General features: G+C 39.1%; 1 protein-coding gene across 4 annotated transcripts in view; it reads left to right on the top strand.

Moving 5' to 3' along the window:
- The window catches only part of ric1 (RIC1 homolog, RAB6A GEF complex partner 1), a 99,011-nt gene extending 87,474 nt beyond the window's left edge, over window positions 1-11,537 (top strand). For 3 of the 4 annotated variants that reach the window (XR_007956677.1, XR_007956678.1, XR_007956679.1), the window contains 5 exons: window positions 3,165-3,353; window positions 6,377-6,554; window positions 7,421-7,609; window positions 8,582-10,860; window positions 10,959-11,537. Coding sequence is in view for 1 of the 4 variants with exons in the window: in XM_052020349.1 (XP_051876309.1) it covers window positions 3,165-3,353; window positions 6,377-6,554; window positions 7,421-7,609; window positions 8,582-8,876 (851 nt within the window). In the remaining 3 variants the exon portion in view is untranslated. The other variant, XM_052020349.1, reaches the window with a different exon arrangement.
- The last annotated feature ends 251 nt before the right edge of the window (window positions 11,538-11,788 follow it).

The raw sequence follows: 11,788 nt of genomic DNA on the forward strand, positions 1-11,788 counted from the left end.
GAATCTGAAACCTTCCCTCCTGCATCATTGCTCAAGCCACATATTCATCCTAACTGTGCTGTTATTCCTACTCTGACTAGCATGTGGCACAGGTAGCAATCCTGAGGTTATTACCTTTGAGGTCCTACTTTTCAATTTATCTCCCAGCTTCTTAAATTCAGCTTGTAGGACCTCATCCTGCTTTTCTCCTATATTGTTGGTACCTTCGTGCACCAGGACAACTGGCTGTTCACCCTCCCCTGTTGGAACACCCTGCAGCTGCTCCAAGACATCCCTGACCCTTGCACCCAGGAGGAAACACACTAACCGGGAGTCCCGTTTGTGGCCACAGAAGCTCCTGTCTATTCCCCTTACCTTGGAATCCCCTACCACTATAGCTCTGCCACTCACGGTGGCATTATCCTAGCTACTGCTGCATGCTCCCCCAACAGTATCCAAAGCAGTATATCTGTTTTGGAGGGAGATGACCGCAGGGGGCTCCTGCACTACCTTCCTGCTACTGCTCTGCCTGTTGGTCACCCATTCCCTATCTTTCCTTAGGACCCTAAACTGCAGTGTGATCAACTCACTAAATGTGAAATCTACAACATCCTCAGAATCGCGGATACTCCAAAGTGAATCCATGCGCAGCTCTGGTGTTGTCATGCAATCTGTCAGCTTCAGCTGGACACTCTTCCTGCACATAGTCATCAGGGACTCTGGCAGCCTCTGAATTCCCAGACATGGGTCTGAGCTCACCTGTCATAACTAAAGAGCTTTGAGGGGGAAAAAAAGACCAAAAAAAGAACTTACCCTCACTTTACCTTAGTGTTCCTCACCAAAGCCCATATTTAAGACAACCAGCAGCACTTTGACTAGGCAGCAGCCCCTCTCAAAATGGCCGCTCCACTTGACCCTAACTTTTTATTGGCTGCTGATAATTAGCCAATCACCTATTAACTAACAATTAGCTGACTTCTTAAATTCCTGTAAATAAAACTCTGAAGCAAGCAACGAGACTCGCCTCTTCTCAATTCTTACACTCATCAAGCTTGGTGGGCAGGTCATGTTGTTCATTTGCCAAACTCCTGAGAGTCTATTCTGAGCTTCTTCATAGGAAGACATTAGGTGCTTAGGGTTAAAGATTCAAGAATATTTCCAAAGCCACCTCAGAAAATGCAACATCCCCATGGATTCCTTGGAATCCCTAGCCCATGACTACTCAAAGTGGAGAAGGAATATTTGGAACAACACTGAGAACCTCAAATCTATGCATTGGGAACATACAGACGACCCACATGCACAGCACCAGCTCACAGACTGCCCACCCTTCCAACCCATTGGCAGAGTCCCCTGTTCCCACTTTGGCTTCATCAGTAATTTCAGAACCCACAGAAATAGAATGGAAGTCAGATATCCTCTATCCTGAGTGACTGTCTAAGACAACAACGATGAAATCCACTGTCATACTTTTCAGCAGGATTTTATCCATTGGAAAACCACTGGATAAATCTTTAGATTTCCTTAGTCTGTAATGTTGATTCTACACCAGGCAGCTGGTGTTTGGAGCCGGTAGGAAATAATTCTGAAATATTTTGACTGTAATTAAAAGATTTGTAAAATATTGGAATGGTTCCATCTTGAAAAGTAATCTGGCCTCAGTAATATTACAAAGTGCTGCTGTGTTCAGAAAGGGTAACTCACTTGATGATAAATTTACAATCTAATGTAATTTATAAGGATCAACAAGTGCAGTATTTATTCTATTGAACATTGACTGGGAAAATGGACATAAAAGTCACCGAATTTTGATTAACATCCAGCTGATTCACTGCACTCTCTGGCCTGAAATCCATGTGATTAGTCCACTATATTGTTGATCTTAAAACCCAGCAACCATTGAGGAAAAGGCTGGAAGATGGAACTGACTGGATTATTTTTGCAAAGTGCTGGTTCACATTCTTTTTAGTTCTGAAGTAATCATTTATTGCCCATCCTTAGTTTATCTGAATAAATGTGAATATATGTTATATCCTGAGACAGCAACGTATGATTGTGGAAAGACTGCAGATGCTGGAAATTGGAGGTAGAAACACAAAATGCTGGTAATAGCAGTTCTGATGAAAGATGATTCTATTTCCCTCTCCTCAGATGCAGCCTGACCTGCTGAGTATTTCAAGCAGTTTGTGCTTTTGTTTCAAATTATAATTGTGGCCTAGTACTCTAATTGTTGTTTTAGAGTGTTAGAAGTAAATAGTCTAAGTTTGCTTTAGGTTTTTCATTCATTGAATTTAGGCATCACCGATGAGGCCACATTTATCACTCATTGAAGTGTACCTCAAGAAAATGGTGGTGAACATTGTCTGCGAATCATTGCACCCTCTGGTGGTGATGCAACCACAGCAGTGATAGTCATAGAGAGAGACAGCACAGAAAGAGGCCCTTGGTCCCACTGAGACCATGCCGGCCATCAAATACCCATGTTTACATTAATCCTACTATAATCCAACCTGTATGTCTGGGATGTGGGAAGAAATGGGAGCACCTGGAAGAAACCTGCTTGGTCATGCAGACTCCACACAGACAGCACCAGAGGTCGGAGTTGAACCTGGGTCACTGGAACTGAGGCAGCTGCTCTACCTGCTGCGCCACTGTTCTGCCCTAACTATTGGGTAGGAAAGTGTTGGATAGTAAATTCCAAAATATTCACCCATTGTAAGGGAATGGTGATATATATCCAAGTGTGTTTCCCTAATATTGATGCGAATATGGCTTTCTACTGATAGATGTTGCAAGGCTGGTATATATAAATGTGCATCAGGATCTATTCTTACAATGAGCTCCACTGGGAACAGGTTGCTTAAAGGCACATAAATTTCTCCTTGTACATTTACTTTATTTTTATTTTTCCCCATTTTTCCTGTGATCTCTTTGTGTGTGGGGGGGGGGGGAAGGTCAGACATAATGGCCTGACAAAAGCTATAGCTATCAGGGAACTGTGCTTTCAATTTTGTAGATTCATCAGTGCAATGCATTATAATAATTAGTAATTGTGAGTAAGATTGCACTTTGAAATTCTGAAATGATGAAAGAAAGGAGAACAGATATTTTGATTGACCTATTAAATGATTTCACTAAAATGTGTACTGATGAACATGAATAATGTTTGCTTTAATTTTCTGCAGTTGGAGATCAGTTTCTTAAGCCACAATCAACTGAGACATTTGCAAACAGTGAGTTGGAGAGTGGAATCATAAATACACGTGGTAGTCACATCTGCCTTGGTCTAAATACTGCAGACAGAGAGATGGATTCTGGCTCATTGCAGGGACCACAGACACAGGATGCAATTCTCTCACCATTACTTTCTAAAGGTAAGTATCTATTTTGTTGCCATTATAAAGATGTTAATTAAGGGCACAGACAGTGTCCTCAAAACATGAATTAAGCCTTATGTCCAGACATAAAACTGTCCCGCTGTCACATTAATAATAGCAGAACGGAAACAAACACCAATGCCATATCATAGAATGTGTAAGTCATCAGCACAAAGTAAATTCAGTTTGGCAAACTATTGATAATGTGGGAGAATGCTAAACTTTGTTCGCTCTCCTGAGCAGGAAATTTTGCACTGGTAACTATTAAAAGCTTGTTGAATAAAAGTGGAGGAGGGAGCCATTCAGCCCTTTGAGTTCATGTTGGCTCTCTGTAAAAGCTGGTCCCATCCTCTGCTGTAATGGAGAACAATCTCTCTGCAGCACATAAACATTTATCATTTCAGTTTTCTGCATTAAATTTCATTTGCAGCATATTGTCCCATTCCACCTACCCATGTCCATCCTTCACTATACTACCCACTGTTCACAGTTTTGTTGTCTGCAGATTTTAGAATTCAGCCCCCATTCAGCCAAATCTAAGTCATAAGTAAATTTCAGAAAAAAGTAGTGGTCCCAGCACCAACCCCTGGAGAACATTCCTTCCTCCAACCTAGGAAACAGCCATCCGCTATGATTGTGTTCTTCCCTAAGCCAAATTCTGTGTTGTCACTGCACCATTTATTCCATGGTCTTCAACCTTGCTAATTATACAGCATATGCACTATATCAACTGCATTGCCCTCATCAAATTCTTATTAACTCATCAGTTGGTAAAACAAGTTTTGCTTTTTGCAAATCTATACAGAGTTCATTAATTCATACTGTTAATCCAAGTGATTCAAATTGTCAAACTGACTGGCTTCCAGTCACTGGTTTTATCCTTTTTTTGAACAAGGATGTCGTATTTGCAATCCTCCAGTTCTTTGGCACCACTCCATTATTCAGCATGGATACTGCACAGCATACATCTCTAGGGACGGTGTACCTATTATCTTACAGAAACACTGAAAGCACTATAAAATGTGAAAATAAATGTAAATTTCTGTTCCTTGATAAAAGGTCACTGAAGTATATTCAGCTATTATTGCTTTTGTAATGTCTCTGACAAATACTCTCATACTGCTGATAAAGACTCTGATTTTAACAATTGCTGCTACTCGTTGCTCTCCCTATCGAATCGTACCACATGCTCTGCCATTTCACAAAGCACTGATGAGACACAGATTGGGAAATGGGGGGAATAGTATCTGAATTTCTAACGTTGAGCGTTAGTGCATGTTCTTTCCTCTGAGCAACTTAGTCAGCTGCTGACTGAAACACATTTTCTTGCAAAAGGGAAAATGAAGCATGCATGTTGTAAACATACTGTCTCATCATAGCAGCCAACACATTTTCATTCAGATCTACAACATGTTTTTGCTGGTTAGCACATCTTGTTCAAGCAGTCATATCATTGTCAAGAAAACAGATAAGCAACCTCCACAGTGAATTTCTTTTCCACCTCTACACTTGGTGTTCAGCTTGAGCAGATCTCAGTGGACTGTTCTCTTCTATACCGTGTTTCAGCTCGTCAGTGGATTTTAGCGTTGAGAATCTCCAGAAATTCTTCCCATTTGACTCATCCAAGGACCCATCTGTGAGTTCCCACAAATTCCTCACCCTCCTCTCCTTTACACACACCTAGTTCTCTCCTTGGCCCTATTATCAGCAAGTAGTAGGTTAGTTTCAATATGTTTGCTGATAACATCCAGTTCTACCTGCCTCCCACCTCTTGCAAACTCCTTTAAAAAATATGCCTGTTTGTTTGGAGTCTGCTGAACTAGCATTTTGCCTCTTGGGTAATAATTTGTCCCAACTCAACATCAGGAAAAAAGGGTCATGACATTCAATCTTGAGCATCAGTACCTGTTCCAAACTGATTTTCCAAACTTATTATCCTCACCTAAACCAAATCTGAACACAACAAGCTCTCACATCACCCACCTCCACTTGTAGCTCAGTCTTTCTTCAACTGAAACTTCCTTGGAAATCATTGCAGTAACTGAATCCGATGACAATGCTTTTCCAACTGGCATCCCTCCACCACACATTAAATTTCTGTCCACCCAAAGATCTGCCTTCATCTTAAGTTTCATCAGGTTCTGCTCATCTTGCGTTCCTTTCATTAAGCAATGCCCCAAGTTGTTGAACCTCAATTGTCATGTTATCTATTGTCTCATCTCTTCCTAGTTCTTTAACCTTTTTGAGTATACAACTGTTCTTTCCTCTACCTCAACCCCCGTCCCTGAAAGCCATACACCCTGTTTCTCTGACTCTGCGCTCTTGGACTTCCCCCCAATCCATATACTTGGTCACCATATGGTCTTTAGAATTCTCTTCCACCTTAATTTCCCCCCAATCCATATACTTGGTCACCATATGGTCTTTAGAATTCTCTTCCACCTTAAAACCTACCTCAGTGGCCAAGCTTTTAAAAGCCTGTCCCCATCTGTCCTCTGGGTTTGACACTTGTTTGTTTTGTTACACCTTTTAAAGTGTCTTGGCATATATTTATACATTAACATCATGCACATGCAGGTTTTTGCTTAACAAAGTGTTCTTTCATTGCTAGTTGGCAAAAATTATCTATTTACTGCAAGAATGGCACTTTTTTTAAATGATGCTTAGAAAGTGGCTACATAGTGCAATTCATCTTCATTTTTAGTGTTAAATTACAATTCAATGGATAGAGTAAACTTTTAATTTGTACTGAATGTGAGGTTTCAGTGATTTTCATGTAACCATTTTTTCCATGTATTTTCTATCAGTGCTCCATATCACAACTTTCCCACAATTCAATCTGCAATCGTTGAGAAATCTTCATCCTGCACCAGAACGGAGCTTGCTCTTCTTCTGCCTTGTACTCTTTTTGTTTCTATTTATTGGCATTTGCAATTACAGTGTAACAAGTAACCCCAAAACATTTCTTGAAAGTTTTAAAGTTTTCCTAATGCTGCATTATATTTTCATTATCGTTGTAGGTGACGAATGCAGTATTGGGTCGGCTACTGATCTCACAGAAACCAGTTCAATGGTGGATGGTGACTGGACAATGGTAGACGAGAATTTTTCCACACTCAGCCTCACGCAGTCTGAGCTAGAGTATATATCAATGGAGTTGGCCAATAAAGGCCCTTGTAAGTCACAGGTTCAGTTAAGGTAAATAACCTGCTAACCTTGTTTTCTGTACAAGTCCAAGATCCATTAGTGCCAACAGCATTTAAAACTTCTGTATGAAAACAGGTATTCCATATGCAAGACTCATTTTTGCTCAGCATACTTTGCCATTCCAGCAGAGTTGAAAGTGAGTGGCTGAAGTTCCCCCTTTTTCTTTCTCTCTACCTGGGATAAGGGAGTGAGTGAAGTCAGAGATTCCACTGGTCATTCCAGGATAAAATCCAGAATAATCTGGAACAGACTTGAGTAGGTCCCAGCTGCCCATTGGACAGCATGGGCCTACTCAAGCCTTGGTGAGCTTTAATGCAAAGATAAAAAATGGCATGGTGACACAGCATTTCATACTGTTCTTTCACAACTCCAGGGATATGGGTTTAATCCAGACCTCAGATGCTGTCTATGAGGAGTTTGCACATTCCCTCCATGATCTTGAGGTGCTCCACATCCCAAAAGTGTCCTGGCAATTGGCTAATATAGTTAATGGCAAACGGCTAATATAGTTAATGGCAAACAGCATCGAAGTGGGATTGAATGGCCTGTGTGAGGGAGATTGAGGTAGTGGTGCAGAGAAATGGGACAAATGGGATTGCTCCTGAAACCAGCATGGACCCAGTGAGCAAAATGGCTGCCTCCTGCATCATTATAAGAAGATTATTTTTAAGACCATTGGAATAAACGTTATCTAACCTTAAATTATAGATTTTTTTGTATTTGCATTTCTGTTGGTTTTAAATGTTTTTTTAAAAAATAAATTGTTTTAAAGTGAGACATTGTAACAATGGAATTTTTGCAGGTTTACTTTTTGCAATCGTCAGGTTTGTCACACTCCATCTATTCCGTTCCTTCAGGTATCTGCTCCACATCTTTTTGGAAGCTGGTTGTTTGGAGTGGTGTACAGTCACAGCACTCATCCTCCGAGATTCTGCAGTAATAGGTCAAATAATCAATTCAATCCAACACTCTGAGATTTCCAAGGATATTTTGCAGGGTATTAAAGATGGGATGCTCGCTGTGGATGGATGGGCTTCATCAGACTGGTAAGTGAGGTTCTGTAAAGTCAGAGCATCTAGTTTTGCATTTTAAAGATCAGCTACTTTCAAGTGTCTTTATTATGTTGGTTGTACAAGTACAGGGTTCATTTTTGGCCAACTACATCCTGTAGTAATGAAGGAGTCCCAAATTTTCAATACCCATTTCCTTTGAATGGCACCAGTGTTTTTTGTACTACTACTACTACCACTACCACCACCATGGCCTCACTTGAAATCACCAAGACTGAGGCTTGAGTGAGCTGGATTGCCAGATGTGATCATCACTGGATAAGCTCAGTATGCCATCAAGGAAGCTTAAGTGTCTGATTGAACAGAATATTTCCTTTAAATTATGCTGATACCTTGTACAGAATATTTTCCTGTGTTTGGCTCCAATCCACCTCACTTCTCTCTTTTTAAGTGAACTCCTGGTCTGGAGTACAGATGTTGATCCTGGTGTGCAAATAAATGCAGCTGCTGTTCTCATTCACTCAAACCATTTTTGGAAGGTAGTTTCATGGTCAGTGAGCAGAAGCATATTTGGGAATGAAGCCAAACTTAATGTGCCTAAAGGAGGAGATTTCTCCATTTACTTAATGGAGAAATAGGTCAAGCAAGCCCTAGCTGAAGAATTGACAAAGAAAATTTGTGTGCTTTTTTTATTTTCAATTTATAGACAACACCAATAAAATTTATTTTGAAAGATCTCATATAAAGTGACAAGTTAGCCTTCTGTCTTATCTTGAAGTCTTTGTAGATTGTTAGTAACCTTGAGACCATTTTAACACCTCTAACTGTGTAAAAGGTAATCTCTGGAAATGTCTGAGTGTCTGAATTCATTTATTTACACGTTATGAACAGCTGAATAAATATTCCATTGGGGAGAAGAATGTGTTGAAGGAATAGCAGAACTGTACTGTTGTTTCACACAGTAATCTTTCTTCTTTTCTCCCCCCTATGCTGATTGAATACGGCCAGCCCTGGATACAAGCCATTTCTGAATCGCATAAAGCCTCAGCTGCAAAAGTTGAATGAGGTCACAGAGGAGCAGATTCAGCCCGAAGCTTTTCAGCCTTCGAGTCGTCTGAGCATATCAAAGGCAGTGGAGCCCCCCAACCCTTGGTCAGAGGACAGTAGAAACACTGTGAGTCATGTTAACAGTAGCCAGAATGACAGTGGCAGTGGTATCAGCAGGCAGGAAGATGATGGCCAGGGAGAGGAGGAAGAGGAACCACTCGTGGATGAGGGGAGTTATGAGTGTTCTCTGTCATGAATAGCTATTCTTCAGACAGCTGTAGTCCAAACTTTAAGAATGCAAATGAATCATTGGTGCCTTCCATCAGTGTTGTGCACATGGCTTATGTATTAAAGGGGAATTGTCTCTCACTTACAGAAATGTCCAAAACCAGTTCGGAACAAAATGTCATCCTTTCGTTTCATAAAATCAAACTAGTGACATCTTGATTATTGAAATAGACTGCTGATGTGCAACATTATCTCTGGTGAGGGATCCATTCTTAAACATCTGTGCTCCCAGTGCATCATGCAATGCACAAGGTGCAAGATACTGTGGAGAAAATACATGAATTGTAAATAAAGACAATTTTATGAAAGTAACATCTTTCCAAAGGCCAGTATTTCTGGATTGGAACTTGACTCTGTAGCACCAGTGCCTTTTGAAAGATGTGTTTTAATACTGCCTTAGTTTAGGCATAAGGGTGGTGAGTCTTGTAATGGTGCTCCAACTTCAGAAGTATTCCAAATTCTATTATTTTTGTTGTTCTTGATCCAGGGAGCATAAAGAAATAGTGCTGTACAAACTGAACATGATCCAGGTCAAGGAGCAGGTTTCAGGCACAGATTTATTCATTGCCATATTTTGAGATATGAATTGCGTGTATACTTGTCCATATTTTCCTAGAAATTTTCTAAGCCATCTGCAAGTAATACAGGGATCACAGGAAAACTAATTCCACAAAGTCTCTTGCATTTTACTCTGTAGCACTCTGGTTTAATCAAGATGAAGGATTTGTCAAAGATTATCTGCTTCCAATTTAAAAATCAGGAGGGGAAAATCATAAATTTTGTTTAAAAACGAAATTCTTAATAAGGACAGTATTTTAACTACAATTAAAAAGGGTTCCAATTCTCCCTTGTATCTGTTTCTCTTCCTGGCAACACAACCCTTAAATGACTCAAAAGTGAGATGTTTGATATTTTTAAATACAACAGGGAACAATACTCTTTAATTTCCACTGTATTACCATAGGCTCTAGATGCAAGGGTGTATTTTGATCATTAACTTTCATCTTGAATAATCTCAAATTGGCAATTAAATTGAGCTGCCTGCCATAATTCTCCATAGGTTACTATTTGATTTAGCCTCAACTATAATTATAGTGGTCCAACAACCAATCAGTAATTAAGCTCTGAAGAGAGATCAGTAGAGTCTCTTTTGTTTCAATACTCCATAAGAACACTGGAGATTGACCAGGCACTGGAATTGGAGGGCCAGGATCTCTTCCTTCACTAACATCCAAATTTAACAAGATTAATTATACCTACCTGGAAGATCTGCAAAGCCAAACATCTATTGTACAAAATGTGATAGTTTAAAATTACCCTTTTTCTATTAGTGCTGAGTTACTTTCTGGGTGTCAAGATCTTGCACAAATCATGCTGTTTGGTTCCACAATCACTGGATATTTCAATATCACAAATCACTGGTTGTCAGAAAACCCCATCACAATTTTTGAAGCAAAAGACATGTGCATGATGCGTGAATGAGGCTCTGTGTTCAACTCTGAAACCTGTGTTGGTGCTTAAGGAATTGATCTTCTGCCCTCAAGTATTTTATACAGAACTTTTTCTAAAATGAAGTGCATTTCAGATTTTGTTCAAAGCATAATCATTAACCAAACTGCTCATACAGCTGTTTATATTGTACAGTGTTTGCGCATGTGTTGCATGAGCATTTGGTAGCTCAAATATTAAACTGTGATGCTGTTTGAATTTGGTACCCTATTGTAAGATCTGTGTGAGATTTGAGTTGTAAAATAAATACCATTGCTTTGTAGAAGGGAGGAGCTGGAAAAGATCATTTATGAAAATTATCAGAAGACTGTTTCAACAGGTTTGTGTTTAGAAATGCCTTTATTTATTGCTTTCCCCAAAACTTAAGCTATGTTCTAGATGCAAAAAGTATTTTTATGTAAATAAAATAAAGCTATGTAATCATGTTTTTTATACTTGGTTAGGTTCTAGCAAGGTGTAAAATATGAACAGCAACATTCTTTTAATAGCTTTTAATAAAAGCTGTCATAACTAAAGCTTGATTATGATATTGATTGGTTAGGTTCTAGCAAGGTGTAAAATATGAACAGCAACATTCTTTTAATAGCTTTTAATAAAAGCTGTCATAACTAAAGCTTGATTATGATATTGATCCACTTTCAAGGGGAGTAAACCCACCCATTAATTTCCTACTCTGAACAAAGTGCTGCCATGTATAATCTTGTGTAGTGGTACTATCTATATACCCATTTCCTTGCATCTGAATGCAGAAGTAAAATGTACCTGAAGCAGTATTAAGAGACTAAGATAGCATATATTTGTTACTGTGCAATTTGAACAAAAAAATGCAAAAGGTTGCTTATTTTATACAACAATATTGAGTAGTCTATTTTTATAGCTAAACTGAATTTAATTGAATTTTGATGTGGACCAAATTGGTAATCTAGCCCTAAATAATTAGTATATTAATTCTCAAAGACATGTTGGCCCTGTAGGATAATAATGGATAGAACAATTAATTAAATGCAATATTTCCTTTAAAAGGGATTTTAAACATTATTTTGTTGAATGCTCAGAGGAGTGCAGAGAGTGAATGAGTGAGTTGAGATTGGATTCATGTTGCACATGTATCATACAATAAGACTTGTGTATATTAGCTGTGTTACATTAGCTCATGTGCATTATTTGGCTACTGGCCCCTATAATTGGCTGAGCTAAATTGAGGTCAGGTTCTTAACTAATTTTGAAGTGTGCTTGGCTGCACATCCATACACGGTTTATTATATTTTAGACTATCTTGTCTGTGAACAGTTATGTTTTTTGTGCATTAATATCTTCATATTTAATTACAGCCTATTTAATTCTGCTTAAAGTTTCACTTGTGTACTCAGT

The sequence above is a fragment of the Pristis pectinata genome, chromosome 7 (genome assembly GCF_009764475.1).
Source record: "Pristis pectinata isolate sPriPec2 chromosome 7, sPriPec2.1.pri, whole genome shotgun sequence".
Classification (NCBI taxonomy): Eukaryota; Metazoa; Chordata; class Chondrichthyes; order Rhinopristiformes; family Pristidae; genus Pristis; species Pristis pectinata.